The sequence below is a fragment of the Ranitomeya imitator genome, chromosome 1 (assembly GCF_032444005.1).
Source record: "Ranitomeya imitator isolate aRanImi1 chromosome 1, aRanImi1.pri, whole genome shotgun sequence".
NCBI lineage: Eukaryota > Metazoa > Chordata > Amphibia > Anura > Dendrobatidae > Ranitomeya > Ranitomeya imitator.
In genome coordinates, this window is record NC_091282.1 from 666,137,533 (window position 1) to 666,157,411 (window position 19,879).

At 43.4% G+C, this 19,879-nt stretch overlaps 1 protein-coding gene across 10 annotated transcripts in view; it reads left to right on the forward strand.

The window, feature by feature from the left end:
• Positions 1 to 19,879, forward strand: part of MTA1 (metastasis associated 1) — a 168,355-nt gene that overhangs the window by 106,366 nt on the left and 42,110 nt on the right. For all 10 annotated transcript variants that reach the window (XM_069729198.1, XM_069729118.1, XM_069729135.1 and 7 more), the window contains one exon: positions 10,707 to 10,742. In XM_069729198.1, the coding sequence (XP_069585299.1) occupies positions 10,707 to 10,742 (36 nt within the window). The remainder of the gene's footprint in view (positions 1 to 10,706; positions 10,743 to 19,879) is intronic.

A 19,879-nucleotide genomic window follows, 5' to 3' on the forward strand; every position in this document is an offset into this window, starting at 1 on the left:
GCGTTGCCTCCGCCGCACAACGGGTGCAGCGGATGCTGCTTTTCAGCGCATCCGCTGCCCCATTGTGAGGTGCGGGGAGGTGGGGGAGGAGTTCCGGCCGCGCATGCGCGGTCGGAAAAGACGGTCCGTCGGCTGCAAAAAATGTTACATGGAACGTTTTTTGCGGCCGACGGTCGGCCGAAAAACGGCGCAACCGTCGCGCGACGGTTGCGACGTGTGGCAATCCGTCGCAATGCGTCGCGTAATGTTAGTCAATGGAGAAAAAACGCATCCTGCAAACACTTTTGCAGGATGCGTTTTTTCTGCAAAACGACGCATTGTGACGGATTGCAGTTAACGCTAGTGTGAAAGTAGCCTAACAAACGAGCTTTGGCACAGAACTGCTGCCACGAACCATCCTAACATTTCTCTAGGCCTTACAGTGAGCTACAGTAGTTGTCCAGTCAAATTTTTAAACCACCAAGAGAAGGGGCTTCTCCATAGTTGCAGGTTATGTTTATACGTGGCATAATGTAATTGCGGCATTTCGTGCACCACGAGCAATGCGATTTCTAACATCCATCTTATCCACGCACTGCTTTTTTTTTTTTTTTTTAAATTCCAGCTCATTTGTAGCGTTGCCAAAATGCAGCAGGTCAATTATTGCAACGTTTTCACCCAGTCAAATGCATGCCAAAAAATGCAATGAAAACACCACAAAAAAACATGAAAAAAGGCAGAATTTTTCATGCCAACTCACATGGGGAAAAAAAGGGCCAAAAACGACCTGTGTGAACATATCCATAAGCCCCAAGGGTGGTTTGCACGTTAATGACCGGGCCATTTTTACAATTCTGACCACTGTCCCTTTATGAGGTTATAACTCTGGAACATTTCAACGGATCCTGATGATTCTGACATTGTTTTCTCGTGACATATTGTACTTCATGATAGTGGTAAAATTTCTTCGATAAGACTTGCGTTTATTTATGGAAATTTGGCGAAAATTTTGAAAATTTCGCAATTTTCCAACTTTGAATTTTTATGCCCTTAAATCACAGAGATATGTCACACAAAATACTTAATAAGTAACATTTCCCACATGTCTACCTTACATCAGCACAATTTTGGAACCAAAATTTTTTTTTGTTAGGGAGTTATAAGGGTTAACAGTTGACCAGCAATTTCTCCTTTTTACAGCACCATTTTTTTTTAGGGGCCACATCACATTTGAAGTCATTTTGAGGGGTCTATATGATAGAAAATAATCAAGTGTGACACCATTCTAAAAACTGCACCCCTCAACGTGCTCAAAACTACATTCAAGAAGTTTATTAACCCTTCAGGTGTTTCACAGGAATCTTTGGAATGTTTAAATAAAAATTAACATTTAACTTTTTTTCACACAAAATTTACTTCAGCTCCAATTTTGTTTTATTTTACCAAGGGTAACAGGAGAAAATGGACCCCAAAAGTTGTTGTACAATTTGTCCTGAGTACGCCGATACCCCATATGTGCGCCGTTTGACTTTTTAATGCAAATTTTACAGGACTTGAGATGGGACGCCATGTTGCGTTTGGAGAGCCACTGATGTGCCTAAACATTGAAATCCCCCACAAGTGACACCGTTTTGGAAAGTAGACCCCCTAAGGAACTTATCTAGATGTGTGTTGAGCACTTTGACCCACCAAGTGCTTCACAGAAGTTTATAATGCAGAGCCGTAAAAATAAAAAATCATATTTTTTCACAAAAATGATCTTTTCGCCCCCAATTTTTTATTTTCCCAAGGGTAAGAGAAGAAATTGGACCCAAAAGTTGTTGTGCAATTTGTCCTGAGTACGCTGATACCCCATATGTGGGGATAAACCACTGTTTGGGCACATGGCAGAGCTCGGAAGGGAAGGAGCGCCTGCTTGACTTTTCAATGCAAAATTGACAGGAATTGAGATGGGACGCCATGTCGCGTTTGGAGAGCCACTGATGTGCCTAAACATTGAAACCCCCCAAAAGTAACACAATTTTGGTAAGGAGACCCCCTAAGGAACTTATCTAGATGTGTTGTGAGAGCTTTGAACCCCCAAGTGTTTCACTACAGTTTATAATGCAGAGCCGTGAAAATAAAAAAAAAATTTTTTCGCACAAAAATTATTTTTTTAGCCCCCAGTTTTGTATTTTCCCAAGGGTAACAGGAGAAATTGGACCTCAAAAGTTGTTGTCCAATTTGTCCTGAGTACGCTGATACCCTATATGTGGGGGGGAACCACCGTTTGGGCGCATGGCAGAGCTCGGAAGGGAAGGAGCGCCGTTTGGAATGCAGACTTAGCAAAGCCCCTAATGTACCTAAACAGTAGAAACCCCCCACAAGCGACCCCATATTGGAAACTAGACCCCCAAGGAACTTATCTAGATGTGTTATGAGAACTTTGAACCCCCAAGTGTTTCACTACAGTTTATAACGCAGAGCCGTTAAAAACAAAAAATCATTTTTTTCCCACAAAAATTTTTTTTAGGCCACCCCCCAATTTTTCTTTCCCAAGGGTAACAAGAGAAATTGGACCCCAAAAGTTGTTGTCCAATTTGTCCTGAGTTTGCTGATACCCCATATGTTGTGGTAAACCAGTTTGGGCGCACGGGAGAGGTCGGAAGGGAAGAAGCACTGTTTTCCTTTTTCAACGCAGAGTTGGCTGGAATAGAGATGGGACGCCATGTCACGTTTGGAGAGCCCTGATGTGCCTAAACAGTGGAAACCCCCCAATTCTAACTGAAACCCTAGCCCTAACCCTAATGGGAAAATGGAAATAAAACATTTTTTAAATGTTATTATTTTTCCCTAACTAAGGGGGTGATGAAGGGGGGTTTGATTTACTTTTATAGCGGGTTTTTTAGCGGATTTTTATGATTGGCAGCCGTCACATACTAAAAGACGCTTTTCATTGCAAAAAATAGTTTTTGCATCTCCACATTTTGAGAGCTATAATTTTTCCATGTTTTGACCCACAGAGTCATGTGAGGTCTTTTTTTTTGCAAGACGAGTTTACATTTTTAATGGTAACATTTTCGGGCATGTGACATTTTTTGATTGCTTTTTATTCCGATTTTTGTGAGGCAGAATGACCAAAAACCAGCTATTCATGAATTTCTTTTGGGGGAGGCGTTTATACCGTTCCACGTTTGGTAAAATTGATAAAGCAGTTTTATTCTTCGGGTCAGTACGATTACAGCAATACCTCATTTATATCTTTTTTTATGTTTTGGCGCTTTTATACAATAAAAACTATTTTATAGAAAAAAGAATTATTTTTGCATCGCTTTATTCTCAGGACTATAACTTTTTTATTTTTTGCTGATGATGCTGTATGGCGGCTCGTTTTTTTGCGGGCCAAGATGATGTTTTCAGCGGTACCATGTTTATTTCTATCCATCTTTTTGATTGCGTGTTATTCCACTTTTTGTTCGGCTGTATGATAATAAAACGTTTTTTGCCTCGGTTTTTTTTTTTTACCGCGTTCGCTGAAGGGGTTAACTAGCTGGACAGTTTTATAGGTTGGGTAGTTACGGACGCGGCAATACTAAATATGTGTACTTTTATTTTATTTTTATTATTTAGATAAAGAAATGTATTTATGGGAACAATATATATATTTTTTTTTCTTTAGGATTTTTATTTATTTATTTTTTTACACCTGTGAATATTTTTTTTTTTTTTTACTTTATAACATTGCCCTGGGGGAATCATAGAGACAGATCGCTAATCTGACACTTTGCAGAGCACTGTGTCAGATCAGCGATCTGACATGCAGGGCAGCAGGCTTACCAGCTTTCTCTGAGCAGGCGCTGGTAAGCCACCTCCCTGCAGGACCCAGATGTAGCCCCGCGGACATTTTGGATCCGGGGCCTGCAGGGAGGAGAAGCACAAGGTGAGCACATCGGCTTGTACCGAGGGTCTCAGTGAAGCCAGCAGGGAGCCCCCTCCCTGCGCGATGCTTCCCTATGCCGCCAGGACACTGCGATCATGTTTGATCGCAGTGTGTCGGGGGTTAATGTGCCAGGGGTGGTCCGTGACCACTCCTGGCACATAGTGCCGGATGTCAGCTGCGATAGTCAGCTGACACTCGGCTGCGCTTCCCCCGTGAGCGCGGCCGATTGCTATGACGTACTATCCCGTCACTGGGAATTAAGTTCCAGGTCACCTTGACGGGATAGTGTGTCATATGGGATTAAGGGGTTAAAGGGAACCTGTCACCACCACCCCCCCCCCAGGTGTGTGTAACTAAAAGAGCCACCTTGTGCAGCACTAATGCTGCATTCTGACAAGGTGGCTCTTTTAGTTCTGTAAGTTAGTTCTGGTGCTGTAACTGCAGAAATAATTGATTTTGCAATTTGTCCAAAATACCTTGAAACAGTCCTGGGGGCAGGTCTTTCCCCCCCAATGCAGACACGGCACTGCCGTCTCTCATGCCCTCTTGGCGCCGCCTCCTCAACTGTCCCTGCGCCTGCGCTGTTATGTTATGCCTTGGACATGCGCAGTTAGCGCTGCCCGTCTTCTGACATCATTTGATGCCTTGCTGACTGCGCCTGTGCGCCGCAGTGTCTTCTGATTTATTCACATTGTGGGGTGGGATCTCGGGCACATAGAAGCGAACTATTGCTACGCTATTTAGAACCTTAAAGGAAAAAAAAAATTCTGGGGCACCTTGTTGGCATAGGTTGACCATGCAGCATGACTTATGGCAGAGCTTAAAGGGGATGTCCAGAAATGCTCAGTTGCCGAGCTGCACAGTGCAGCTGCATGGTGGCCGCGTTCGGGTACTGCACATAAGCCCCCTATTGATATGAACAGGGGATGGACATACAGAATCATATCATGGCTACTATACAATTGACATACTGTGCTGTACAGCTCCGCAACTGAGCACTGCCAGACACTGACGGCCCTTGGGACTACTGATCGGCAGGGTGTCGCACCCCCACAATCAGATATGATCTAGCCCAAGGATAGGCCAATCAATGTAAAAGCTTCTTTTAAAGGGAAGAAATGATAAAAACACCCTATCCATAATGACTTGTGTTGCTGCTAATGTACGTGTGTTGGTGCCGCCGGCACTTGGGAGCAGAGCATTCAACCGTATAGAAATACATGCAGCCGCACACTCTGGTCCCGAGTGCCGGCGGCAGTGCCAGGTATTGAGGTGAGAGACTCGTGCGAGTTTCTCGCATTGCACACTCTCATAATGCTCATAATCTTAGAACACACAGCTATAGGGAGCCTGTCAAATCCAAAACTCAGATTAAACTAATTAATCATATTTGGGACTTAGTTCCTATAACAATTACGCCTCTTGTTTAGTTTTCGCAGCTGGGATTATCAAGAAAATGATCTTTAATTATCATAGGAAATGAAGGGGGGTGGCCAAACACTCATTGCACTGTTCCACCCTCTTCCCCTTTGATTGGCACTCCCTTGCCCAGAGCGAATGTTGAGGATCTGGGAAGTGAGCAGTGAGTGCACACAGTGCAGTAGATGAGTAGGTGCGCACACCTCCCTCTCTCCTGACTGCTGCAGCCACTCGCTCACTACATCTCCATGGATCTTTGTATTGAGCAGCCATAGGAGAGAGGATTGTGCATTCACCTGCTCATCTCCTGCAGTGTCAGTGTGCATACTTGTGGTCTGCGGAGTCTTCAGTTCAGGCAAGTGCGTACGGTCAATAAAGAAAGTGCTTGGCCACGCCATGGGTTCACCAAGCAGCCTCATTTGCATAATGATGAAAGATACATTTCTGGATAATCATAACTCCGAAAACTAAACAGATGTAATTATATAGGAGATAAGTCTCAGATATTACTAATAAGTTTAAATATGATTTTTGGGGGTGACCGATTACCTTTAACTTAAAATATTTGACATTCTCATAGTTTCAAGATCACAACTTGCTGCCGATAAATGGAAACTTTTCTTTTATCTAGATATTTTAAAGGGAATCTGCCACCAGATTTATACTTCCTTAATCTAAGGGTAGCATAAAATAGAGACAGAGACCCTGATTCCAGCTATGTGTCTTTTACTGGGCTTCTTTCTCTAGATTTATTGAATTAATTTTTATCTGCTGCACCTCTGCTAGTCCTCTCATTGCTGAGCTCTATATAACCATGCCTACACCATTGCATGACAGCTTCCCCTCTACACTGTGCATAGGTAGGAAGCTGCTAATCAACGGTGAGAAGACTAGCAGAGCCACAGAAGAAGCCCAGTAAGTAACCCAGGCCTGGAATCTGGGTTTCAGAGCCTACTTTATGGGTCAGCAAAAAATTACTCTCACTAAATGAAAAATTTATCGCATCTCTTTAGACTGTCTGGCCCAAGCGCACACAAATTGCTTAGGTTACTTTGCACCAATTGTTTTTTTCTAGAATTTTGTCATAATTTTTATACGCTCTCTGCTGCTTTTTAAGCTATGCCTATTGTCAACATGTCACATCTCCTTGTTAACGGGGTTTTCTAGTTTTTGAAAAACCCTTTCCCCGGCTACAGTTTGTTTACAATAAAAAATTGTATTGTTTTTTTAACTTGCCCTACCCAGGTCCAAGTGGCCGAGTCTCTACCTCTGCTCCCGGTGTCTGCTATTGTCTACAGCGCTACAGTCAATAACAGAGCTCTGTGGCTCCCCCCAAGTACACAACACAAGCTGCTCTCTGATTGGCTGCAGCGCTGTCGATGTGGCATCAGCACTGCAGACAATAACAGACAGCAGCGGTGGAGACTGCGCTGGAGACTCTGCACTGGAACCTGGAAGGGTAACGAACAGTTGTTTGGAGTTTTTTTTTTTTTTAAACAAACTGGAGACGGGGGTTTTCAAAACTGTGAAACCCCATTAAGCAAGTGAGAATTGATCTAAAACACATAAATAGCGTGCAAGGAATTAACCATTTTGTTGGCACAAATGAGGCCCAATTTTGGGGCGTTTAGTAAATCTTTGACAAAATATATTAAAAAGTTGCAGAAAGTTTAGATTACACAATGATGAAAGTGAGACTCCAGGCTAAACTTAATGGATGTCTGTCAGCGGGTTTATGCTCCGTAACCTGACGGCAGCAAAATGTATGTTCCCCTGATTCCAGCAATGTGTCACTTTTTTTTACTGGGTGCAGCAGTTTTTTGTATAACCCTGCCCACACCATGGATTGGCAGCGGTGTATAACCCCGCCCACACCACGGATTGGCAGCGGTGTATAACCCCGCCCACACCACGGATTGGCAGCGGTTTATAACCCCTTCCACGCCACGGATTGGCAGCGGTGTATAACCCCGCCCACGCCACGGATTGGCAGCGGTGTATAACCCCGCCCACGCCACGGATTGGCAGCGGTGTATAACCCCGCCCACGCCACGGATTGGCAGCGGTGTATAACCCCGCCCACGCCACGGATTGGCAGCGGTGTATAACCCCGCCCACGCCACGGATTGGCAGCGGTGTATAACCCCGCCCACGCCACGGATTGGCAGCGGTGTATAACCCCGCCCACGCCACGGATTGGCAGCAGTGTATAACCCCGCCCACGCCACGGATTGGCAGCGGTGTATAACCCCGCCCATGCCATGGATTGGCAGCTGTGTATAACCACGCCCTCATCAGTGAGGAGCTGTGTATAACCCTCCCCACACTACTGATTGGCAGCTTTGTCTAGCCCCACCCATATCACTGATTGACAGCTATGTATAGCCACGCCCTAATCACTGATTGGCAGCTGTGCATAATCCCGCCCACACCGCTGATTGGCAGCTTTCTGTGATCCTTGTGTGTTGGCAGAAAGCTGCTAATCAGTGTAGGGAGAGTGGACCAGGAGGCACGTGACACCTAGTCCAGTAGTGATAATCTCCTGCTGACAAAATACAGATTTTATTGAAACCACAAACCTCACCCCCAGTAAATGACACATCCCCGGAATCAGGGTCTCTTCCACTACATCATGCTATCCTCAGATTACATAGCAAATCCCTGCTGACATACTTCCATAACAGAAACCACCCAAAAGGAAACCCACATCCTGAACATTAGTTTTTCTTTATCCACTTGATACATATCCCAAATATACTTTTTTTTTTAAAACTTGTTTGTCCCATTTCTTGCATGAGTCCTGCTGCTAACCCCACCTGTGGAGTGGTGTTGGCCCACTCCACAAGCAAAGGCCATGGGAGGTCTTTGTGAACAGCGTCTCTACACGATGCCTTTGTTTTGCTGATCTTGGGTCTTTTTAGCATTGTGGCAAGGAGGCTCCATGTTCCTCCTTCAGAGTGGGCGTTTTGTTCAGCAGCCTACCTAAGAACATGGGGTCATCTTCCAATATGACCCGGGCAAGTCCGTCACCCGAGTGATATGTCTGGGCGATACAAATTTACAATTTCCAGTGTTGGAATTTACACTGTGGATCCTCTCCTTTGCAAAGTATTTTGCTGTTGACATTTTTTTCTGCTTAGTTTCCTTTCCCCAAGGCCGGTTTCACCCATCACAGACCGCATTACATTCAGTGCGACTTTTCCCATGTCCTATTTTTTTTTTTCTCGTGGATCCATTGTTCCTAACAAAAAAAAAAACAATAAAAAAAACCCCAAGCTTTATTTCACTCCAATATGGCTCAAACATGGCCCCATGGAAAATAAAACAGCTCGCGGATGTCATTTTGGCCTTTTATAATGTAATGGGCAGTAAAAGCTAAGAACTTTTTTTTCATACTACAAAAACGGATGCAAGAAGGATGGTAAAAACTGACTTGGATCAAAAATGAGGTTTGTTCACACTACATCTTTTCCTGGTGCTTTTTAAGCAGCTCCTCTTACTAAACGCTCAGCTGAATCTTCATATTCATTTCTATGGAAAAACCACTTGCTGTTCAGGCTTTTGATCGTCTTTGAAACGCTTCAGGTTTCCCAAACCACCTGGTGGGAGAAAAGAAACTGGAAAAATACTGAAAAATAAGCGCAACACTTGTTCATCGGGAGAAATTCTTTTTCAGTTGCCTTAAAAATCCTCGTCCTCGGCAGCACATCATCCTGTTTAAACTGAACATGTGCTGCCGAGGACAAAGCTAGCTTTTGTGCTCCGAACGATCTACTGGCGATTGTTCTGTGCACTTTGGAAGCACGGGCTGCTAATTAACACCGGTTTCTATGTAGAAGATTGGTCTTTTGCGGCTGTGAACGTTTTTTTTAAACATGACTATATACTAAAGTATTTGAATATGAATATTGGCTTTAAACCTCGGTCACATCATCAGATTTTTAATTTATTTTAGTTCATCTTATTTCTGCAACAAGACCAATTAAATTTTTTCCTTGAAATCCTTTTTAAGGAGTCAGTGAGTGGGTCAGCGCGGCCCTTTTTCAAATGCTGTACCTGTAATGAGTGTTTTGGCATCTATTCAGCAGTGCCAATGGGGCTGGATTCACGCGCCTTTCACAGCCCCACTATGTACTGCAGTGCATGAACCGCCCACGACTCTCCTGACCCAGGCTGTAGAGTTTCCTGGAATAATAATTGTTAGTGACGAGTCAACGTGTTTAGACAAAGGTGTTATCCATGCTCGTTGCTAACCGTGTGACTTCGACATGCTTAAAAAATATGGCAGAGTCCCTGCGGCTCCATGTCTCGCTGCTGTTTGACAGAAGCAACACATACAGAGATACCCTATCTGTTAGGCAGTACTTGCATGCTTTGCTTCTGTCTAACAGCCTCAAGACATGCAGTCGCGGGGACTCGAACATATTTTTCGAGCACACCGAAGTCACTCGGCACACGAACATGCTTAGATAACACCTTATCCAAACCCGTTCGCTCATCACTAATAATTATGTGTCTTAATGTGACATCAGTATGTGTTTTGGGGTCATTCCACAATGGATCTTTATGACTGCGCATGACAAAAATTAATAAAATGTTAGTATTGGATTCCAATTTCCAGCAGGCTATGCAGCGATGACCACAGGAGATTGTCTGAGAAAGCCTAGTCCTAATCTGTGCGGTCTTCTCGGTGCATCAATTTCAGTACTGGGAGACCACACAGCACTGAAGACCACATAAGCTGCTGCGTATACACAGTGCCCTGCTTGCAAAACTTGTGATGGGGGCACTACTTCTCCCTAGTTTTGGCAATCTGGCTCTGATGTGACCAGCCAATTCGGCTGGTCTGGGCAGAACCCGCTGGGCCCTACCACTTTCTCTTCTGCTTATTGTATTAGGATAATTAATATATGAATTAAGCTGAAAATGAAGCGATGCAAAATCTTTTCCTTTGAATTGCTGCCGAAATTTCCAGTCATTGGATAATCCGTAACTAAAATTTCTGATGACTGTTCAAACCAAGCACACGCGCTTGGTGCCAGACCTTCCTTCAAACTTGTTTTCCATTTGTCTCCATTCCCCATTTCCATGCTTGACAACTGAGACTTTACAAGTCAGAGATAATTGGAAATCAACGTGAGAAGTGAGGGGTGCACTTAGCACCTCTGCTCGGTTTGAACAGTCATCTTGTGCTTTCCACTGTTTGTAAATATCAATTCATTGCAGCTATGGGATATTTTGATTTTTTTGCTTTTCTGTTGACTTGTTTTATACTTCTTTTATTTTTGTAGTATTTTGTTTTTTTCTTTTTTAAATAAATGAATGTTTATTGGCGTTTATTTCATGTACCGTTTTCTTTCTTCTCTCCTATTTATTCTTTCTTGGACAGGCAACATGAAGAAGCGCCTGCTGATGCCTAGCAGGGGTAAGGAATTCAATGTGACAAATGTAAAAAAATAAATAAAATCTGTGCTTTTATGTGGACTCACTCACTAGGCTTTGTGTTGCTTGGCTTCTAGTATATTTTTTGTTGTTTTTGCTCGTTTCAGTCCGATCACATAAACGCTTCTTGTCTCATTGTAGTTGTCATGTCTAAAGTTGGCCATAGCCGTACTTTCAGACGGTATGTCAAAAATTCTATTTTATTTCTTGCAGCCAGTTCCTATAACTTTCTATTGTCCACATGAAGCTTATTTCTGTACAATGAATCCCTATTGTTTTTTAGTATCATACCCGTGGTATGTTTAGATACTCCACTCCCTATATCTATGGCCAGCTTTATTGTTGTGTTATACTGTGAACAGGTCCATAAAAATGTGTTTTTGTATTAGTTTTCCAGCCATTTCTCTACTAACAATCACTGTATAATACGATTGACATTGTATACCTTGTTAGTTTCTGCCATTTTTCAAAGACCCCAAATAATTTTGGGTGAAAAAAAAAATATAAAGGGTGAGTGGAAAAAGTAGGTCATAAAGCGAAAATATTAAGACACAACGGGCAGTGAGAGGTGAAAATACTCTTGATGGTTACGGTCAGTCTTTTGCCCGCGGACTTGGGTAAGCGCCACGTACAGAGTGTCCTTTAGATCGTGGTTGGGTTTTTTTGGTTGGCGTGAATGGCCATTCCCATACATATAAAGTAGATGCACTTAGAGCCGAGGGTCTTGCTTATGTTGGGTAAAGCCACTTGGGGGTTCGAGTATTGGGATCTCACAGAAAGAGAGCTTGTGTTAGAGTATTTTCACTTGGGGCAGATTCATCTTGAAGGTATTGGTGCACACTTGCCCGCAGAAACCACAAATTGCAAACTCTTTCCCAGCACTTCGATGGCAGTATTATCAAGAAATTATGATCATCTTGACCACCGTTGGTTTCTGGGATGAGCAGTGGGCCAACAAATGGGGTTTGTTGCCTGTTTCTACACTTTCATCCTTGAAGTCAATACACTACAAACCAGGAAACTGGTCCACAACATAAATTAACATGCCGCGGATGCACTGCAGGTCAATACTTTTTCTTGTAGATAAAGCTTGGTAAAATCTTTGCTGCCACTGTAATGCTACATATTTTCCGCCCGGTTTGTGAACGTGCCCTTAAAGGATACACATTGCTTGAGACTTGCAGCAACAGCAATTTTTATGTATATAAATACACGTCTGTATATATATATATGTGTGTGTGTGTGTGTGTGTGTATATATATATATATATATATGTATATACTGTATATACTGTATATATACATTACAGACCAAAACTTTGGACACACTTTCTCATTTAAAGATTTTTCTGTATTTTCATGACTATGGAAATTGTACATTCACACTGAAGGCATCAAAACTATGAATTATATACTTAACAAAAAGTGTGAAACAACTGAAATTATGTCTTATATTCTAGGTTCTTCAAAGTAGTCACCTTTTGCTTTGCTGACTGCTTTGCACACTCTTGGCATTCTCTTGATGAGCTTCAAGAGGTAGTCACCGGGAATGGTCTTCCAACAATCTTGAAGGAGTTCCCAGAGATGCTTAGCACTTGTTGGCCCTTTTGCCTTCACTCTGCGGTCCAGCTCACCCCAAACCATCTCGATTGGGTTCAGGTCTGGTAACTGTGGAGGCCAGGTCATCTGGCGTAACACCCCATCACTCTCCTTCTTGGTGAAATAGCCCTTACACAGCCTGGAGGTGTGTTTGGGGTCATTGTCCTGTTGAAAAATAAATGATGGTCCAACTAAACGCAAACCGGATGGAATAGCATGCCGCTGCAAGATGCTGTGGTAGCCATGCTGGTTCAGTATGCCTTCAATTTTGAATAAATCCCCAACAGTGTCACCAGCAAAGCACCCCCACACCATCACACCTCCTCCTACATGCTTCACGGTGGGAACCAGGCATGTAGAGTCCATCCGTTCACCTTTTCTGCGTCGCACAAAGACACGGTGGTTGGAACCAAAGTTCTCAAATTTGGACTCATCAGACCAAAGCACAGATTTCCACTGGTCTAATGTCCATTCCATGTGTTCTTTAGCCCAAACAAGTCTCTTCTGCTTGTTGCCTGTCCTTAGCAGTGGTTTCCTAGCAGCTATTTTACCATGAAGGCCTGCTGCACAAAGTCTCCTCTTAACAGTTGTTGTAGAGGTGTGTCTGCTGCTAGAACTGTGTGTGGCATTGACCTGGTCTCTAATCTGAGCTGCTGTTAACCTGTGATTTCTGAGGCTGGTGACTCGGATAAACTTATCCTCAGAAGCAGAGGTGACTCTTGGTCTTCCTTTCCTGGGGCGGTCCTCATGTGAGCCAGTTTCTTTGTAGTGCTTGATTATTTTTGCCACTGCACTTGGGGACACTTTCAAAATTTTCAAAATTTTTCAGACTGACTGACCTTCATTTCTTAAAGTAATGATGGCCACTCGTTTTTCTTTAGTTAGCTGCTTTTTTTCTTGCCATAATACAGATTCTAACAGTCTATTCAGTAGAACTATCAGCTGTGTATCCACCAGACTTCTGCACAACACAACTGATGGTCCCAACCCCATTTATAAGGCAAGAAATCCCACTTATTAAACCTGACAGGGCACATCTGTGAAGTCAAAACCATTCCCAGTGACTACCTTTTGAAGCTCATCAAGAGAATGCCAAGAGTGTGCAAAGCAGTCATCAAAGCAAAAGGTGGCTACTTTGAAGAACCTAGAATATAAGACATATTTTCAGTAGTTTCACACTTTTTTAAGTATATAATTCCACATGTGTTAATTCATAGTTTTGATGCCTTCAGTGTGAATTTACAATTTTCATAGTCATGAAAATACAGAAAAATCATTAAATGAGAAGGTGTGTCCAAACTTTTGGTCTTTACTGTATATAATTTTTCTGTGCATTTAGACTAGATTTTCAGGCTAAACAGGCTGCCAATCACCCCACAAACAAGCAAAACTCACCTTCATTTGGTGAAAAGATTAAGCTTTCTTAAAAAGCTTAGTTTTCATCAGAGTATTATTTCATGCGCACAGAAAGGTCGCATTAACTATCATTTTGTGCTCATGGAAGTGCTATCAGCATGCCTAAACAGGTTTTAAATGACCATCGATCGACTTCTAAGTAGCCTATATTAGGTCTTTTGTACGTCATGGGTTAGCTAGCTTAAATGCACGCTAGGCTCACTGGCAAAAGATTCCGTGACTCCACGAATGAACATATTTATTGTAGGGTAATGTAACGCTTGGATTATATCATGTCACATATACCAGGTCCATCACATGTGCAGTTGGTAGATTCTTCTGTAGGAGGATGAAAGGTTTTATGTTTACACCTCCTTATAAAATATTCTTTTTGGAAAAACATTTCTGTAAAGATAAATATATTTTGAAAACTCCACTAAAATTGAGCCAGAAGTAGCTCTTGTGTTCCAGATATTGATGCAAGGTTAAATTTACTGTGTCCTTAACTATATTCTAAGACTATGTGCACACGTTGCGGATTGGGGTGCAGAATTTTCTGCACAAAATCCACATCTCCTGGCAGAAACCGCAGGTGCGGTTTTATGCGGATTATGTGCGGTTTTGATGCGGCTTTTGTGCGGATTGTCTGCGGTTTTTACCCCTGCGGATTTCTATAATGGAAGGGGTCAGAAACGCTGCAGTTCCGCGCAAAAGAAGTGACATGCTACTTCTTTTGTTCCGCAGCGGTTTTCATGCAGATTTTTCCGCACCACTAGCACAGCATTTTTCTTCTCCAATTGATTTACATTGTACTGTAAATCACAGTGCGGATCTGCAGCGTTTCTGCGCGGAAAAATCCACTGTGGATCCGCACTAATTCCGCATCGTGTGCACATAGCCTAAGGGTACGTATTTTCTTGCGGAGAGAGGCATGCCAGGTCAGGTCTGGCATGCCAGTATGAGGAGACTTAAGGGCATTGCATGTTCCTCTGGGAAATTAAATTTGCAAATTGCGACTTGAACTCTAGCACCACCTATACGAAGTAGCAATCCTACAAGTCAATATCGACCCTTTAACGATCAATGCAATATAAAAGCCAAATCAGAATCTTAACTATATAAACAAAAAATTGAACAGCAGCATAATTTTTCTTTTTTTTTCATTTATTTTTCCTTAGTAAAGCAGGGACAGGATATGGTCACACATAGTTTTAGCTGTGTTTTTTTTTTTTGTGTGTGTGGTTTTGATGTGTTTTCTTTGCGTTTTTTGATGTGACTTTATCTTGTTGGAGGGGGCTTTGTCTTATTTTACGCTGCTCATTCTCACAGGGGGAATAAAATCATTAAGAATGCAAAAAATAATTGACATGCTTCCCTAAAATAATATATATATATATATATATATATATATATATATATTATAATAATAATAATAATAATCTTTATTTTTATATAGCGCTAACATATTCCGCAGCGCTTTACAGTTTGCACACATTATATATATATATATATATATATATATATATATATATATATATATATATATCAAGTCAAACAATGCAAGGAAAAAATCTCAACATTTGTTTGAGACTTTGAAAGGCTCATTCATTTGGCTGCATCTGTAAAACGCTGTATTTTTTGCTCTAAACGCACGGTAAGGCTACGTTCACATTAGCGTTGCGCCGCCCTGCGTCGGCGACGCAACGCGCGACGCAACGCGCGACGCATGTTAAAACGCGCGCAAACGCGCGCAAAAACGCGCGCGTTTTGCGACGCGTGCGTCGTTTTTGACGAAAATCGGACGCACAGAAAATGCAACTTGTTGCATTTTCTTGCGTCCGACGCTAGCGTCGGAAACGACGCACGTGGCGAAAAACGCCACCCAAAAAACGCCACCCAAAAAACGCACGCGTCCCCTATGTTAAACATAGGGGCGCGTCGCCGCTGCGTCGCCGCTGCGTCGCCGACGCAACAGCGGCGCAACGCTAATGTGAACGTAGCCTAAAAGCGCAGCAAAAAAATGCAGTGTGTAATATGAAAATGGTAAATGCTTTTATCTGGATTTAAAGGAGTTGTCCACTACTGGACAGTCCTGCTTATCTGCCAAAGAACCCCACATACAATGTAAAAAAAAAAATCAATATTCACCTCTCGTAGCAGTACCATCCGTGTAGTATTGATCACTGCTGTGTTGTGTGATTGCTGCAGCCACTCGGCGTCCGCTGATCGCCTGCAGCATTTACTATTCAATCTGGACATACACTCTCACTGAATCTGAAGAGTTGCAGCTGAAGATTGGTGGCAGCGGTCACATCACATTACCCACCACGAGTAGTAGTGTCGACATTGCAGAAACAGCACCATTGAGGGAGATGAGTATTGATCCATCAGTCTTATATCTGACCGCTAGACATTTGTAACCATTTAATTGGAGAACCGTGGACTATGTTTTAGTTTGGGGGATTTTCGCAAACAATGTGGGAAAAAATGAAACATTTTCCTTCTTTTTTTTTTCTCGTACGCAAAAAGAAACCAAAAAGCAGATGTCTAAATGAGGTCTTAGTATACAGCGCATTAATAGTAATCTGAACATTTTCCATATTCTTGGTCTTACAGCCTTATTCTGAAATGGATAATATTTTTTTTTTTCTTCAGCAATCTACACTTAAAAGCCATAATGACTTACGGTAATCAGATTTGTAGACATTTGTGTAAAAGCAAATAAAATATTTAAATATCACATTTACACAATTATTGGTATCATTCATAATGCCATGAAAATGTGGGAACAATCCATAGGGTTTTTTATTTATGTTTATTGGCATACCAAAAGTGTCCAGACCCCTTGAACAAGAGATGTTAATGAGGTGTCCTAGTTAGAAAAAGATGAGGTCTAACATGTAACGTTGTGTTGAGTGACAAGCCAGGCCTTGCATGTCAGAATGAGGAGACTTATATGCCATGCATGCTCCTTGACTTCACAGAATGTAACACACACATCTTTTTGGCTCATCACTTTTCCAGCACCCTCATTATTGTACCACTTCTACACAAACACCACAGTGTTATAACTAATCAATAGTGCCCTAGATAGTAATAATGCCCATGCACAATAGTAGAAGCCAACATTGTGCCACACACCACTATCAGTGTGCATCCTTCTTTGTACCTCAACACAATAATAATAACAACCCCCATGTAACCCCACTCTATAATAATAATATTCTCATGTTCCCACACAATAATGTCCCTTTTGTGCTTCCATTCAATAGTAATGTCTCACCCTATGTCTTCATACATCAATAATGCCTCCCTCTTTGCTACTAAACATCAATAATGCCCCCTCTGTGTCTTAATACATCAATAATGCCCCTTTGTGCATTACAATAATGCACTCCTGTGTACCTCCGTGTATCAATAACAAGGCATCTGTCTCTCTGTACATTAGTAATGCCCCACTTTCTGCTAGTGTACATCAAACCTGCAGCTCTCATGGTGTTATACCTCAATAATGTCCCCTCTGTGCCTGCATACATCATAAATGCCCACACTGTTCCTTCATAAGTTGTAATGAAACTCCACTGTAAATCCATACATCAATAATGACCCATTTGTGCCTCCATACATCACTAATGGCCTCTTTGGTGCCTCCATACATCAATAATGCCCCCTGTATGACCGTACAAAAAAAAAATGACCGCCTCTGTAGACCGATGTCACCCTCTGTGCCTCGGTAGAGCGATGCCACCCTCTGTGCCTCAGTAGACTGATGCCACCCTCTGTGCCTCGGTAGAGCGATACCACCCTCTGTGCCTCGGTAGAGTCATGCCACCCTCTGTGCCTCGGTAGAGTCATGCCACCCTCTGTGCCTCTGTAGAGTCATGCCACCCTCTGTGCCTCTGTAGAGTGATGCCACCCTCTGTACCTCTGTAGAGTGATGCCACCCTCTGTGCCTCTGTAGTGATGCCACCCTCTGTGCCTCTGTAGAGTGATGCCACCCTCTGTGCCTCGATAGAGCGGTGCCACCCTCTGTGCCTTGGTAAGTTGGTAGCGTGGTGCCCCTTTCTGTGCCTACTTAGTGATGCCACCCTCTGTGCCTCGGTAGAGTGATGCCACCCTCTGTGCCTTGGTGGAGCAATGCCACCCTCTGTGCCTTGGTGGAGCGATGCCACCCTCTGTGCCTCGGTAGAGCGATGCCACCCTCTGTACCTTGGTAGAGCGATGCCACCCTCTGTGCCTCAGTAGAGCGATGCCACCCTCTGTGCCTCTGTAGAGCGGTGCCACCCTCTGTGCCTCAATAGAGCGGTGCCACCCTCTGTGCCTTGGTAGAGTGGTGCCCCTTTCTGTGCCTACTTAGTGATGCCACCCTCTGTGCCTCGGTAGAGCGATGCCACCCTCTGTGCCTCGGTAGAGCGGTGCTACCCTCTGTGCCTCGGCAGAGTGGTGCCACCCTCTGTGCCTCAATAGAGCGGTGCCACCCTCTGTGCCTTGGTAGAGCGGTGCCCCTTTCTGTGCCTACTTAGAGATGCCACCTTCTGTGTCTCGGTAGAGCGATGCCACCTTCTGTGCCTCAATAGAGTGTTGCCCCCCTCTGTGCCTATATAGTGATGCCTTCATAGAATATAACTGTCCCCCTCTGTCTCCATTCATCAATAATGTCACATCTGTTCCTCCATACATCAATAATGCCCCCTTTCTGCCTCTATTTGCGCAAATAAAAAAATAAGTGAAAGTTACCCGTTCCTTCTCCCATGCCCTGCAGTCTGACATCGCACTCCCTGGTGTTTTCTCTGTACTTCCAAGTTCAGGCCTAAAGCAGCTTGTAGCTTGCTGGAGTAAGTGGCTGAGCAGGGAGCTACTTGCAAGTTTTCAACGGTATCGGCATCTCAGGGATTCCCTCCAGGCCCAGTCACAATCTTGGTGATAACGATTGTTATGCCACGACCTCTCCTCTACCTGTACACGAGCTCTTACTAAAGAGTGGGTTCACTTATATGTCAAAAAGCGACATTCAGCCATTTTTGTTCATGCACATCACTAGTGGTGGGAAACAGACCCAGTAGAGTATCTTCAGGGTGCTCGAATTCTGTGTTCGAGTCCCCGCGGCTTCATGTCCCGCAGCTGTTCGGCCGTAACACATGCAGAGATTTCCTGTTTGTTAGACAATCCCAGCATGTGTTGCGGTAGTTGAACAACCGAGAGACATACAGTCACAGGGACTAGAACATAATATTCAACCACACCGAAGATACTCTATTAGCACCCTGTTGTGAATTCCGCTCTTGGGCTCCCTCCGGTGGTTGTAAGTGGCACTTTTGTGAGTTCTGCTCTTGGGCTCCCTCTTGTGGTTTCTAGTGGTATGGCTGCTCCTTGGAGTTAGCTGTCATCAGCTGCCTCCACTTATCGTCCGCTATTTAAGTCTGGCTCTTTCTTCAGCCTGTGCCACTTGTCAATGTTTCCTGGCTGGATTCACATCTCTGCTTGGATTCTCCTGGTTTCCTGACCAGTTCTGCAAAGATAAGTTCTGGCTTTGCTCATTTCAGTCCACATGTTGTGGACTTATTGTTCTGTGCATTCTATATTTGTCCAGCTTGTCAGTATGGATTTTTTCTGTTAGCTGGAAGCTCTGGGAAGCAGATTTACCCTCCACACCTTTAGTCAGGTGTGGAGATTTTGTAAACTCTGTGTGGATTGTTTTGTAGTTTTTATACTGACCGCACAGTATCCTTTCCTGTCCTATCTATCAAGCTAGACTGGCCTCCTATGCTAAAATCTGATTTCATTTCTGCGTATGTTATTTTCCCCTCCTCTCACCGTCAATATTTGTGGGGGGCTATCTTTACTTTGGGGATTATCTTTGAGGCAAGATAGGTTTCCTGTTTCCATCTTTAGGGGAAGTTAGATCTTAGGCTGTGCCGAGGGGTCTAGGGAGCGTCAGGTACCCCCCACGGCTATTTTTAGTTGCGCTGCTAGGTTCAGGGTTTGCGGTCAGTACAGATACCACCTCCTTCAGAGCTTGTCTCATGTTGTTCCTAAACCACCAGATCATAACAGTACAAGTGGCCAAAAATGAATTAAATGTATTTCAAAAGAAGGAAAAGAAAGTTCTGAACCATTTTTTTTTTCT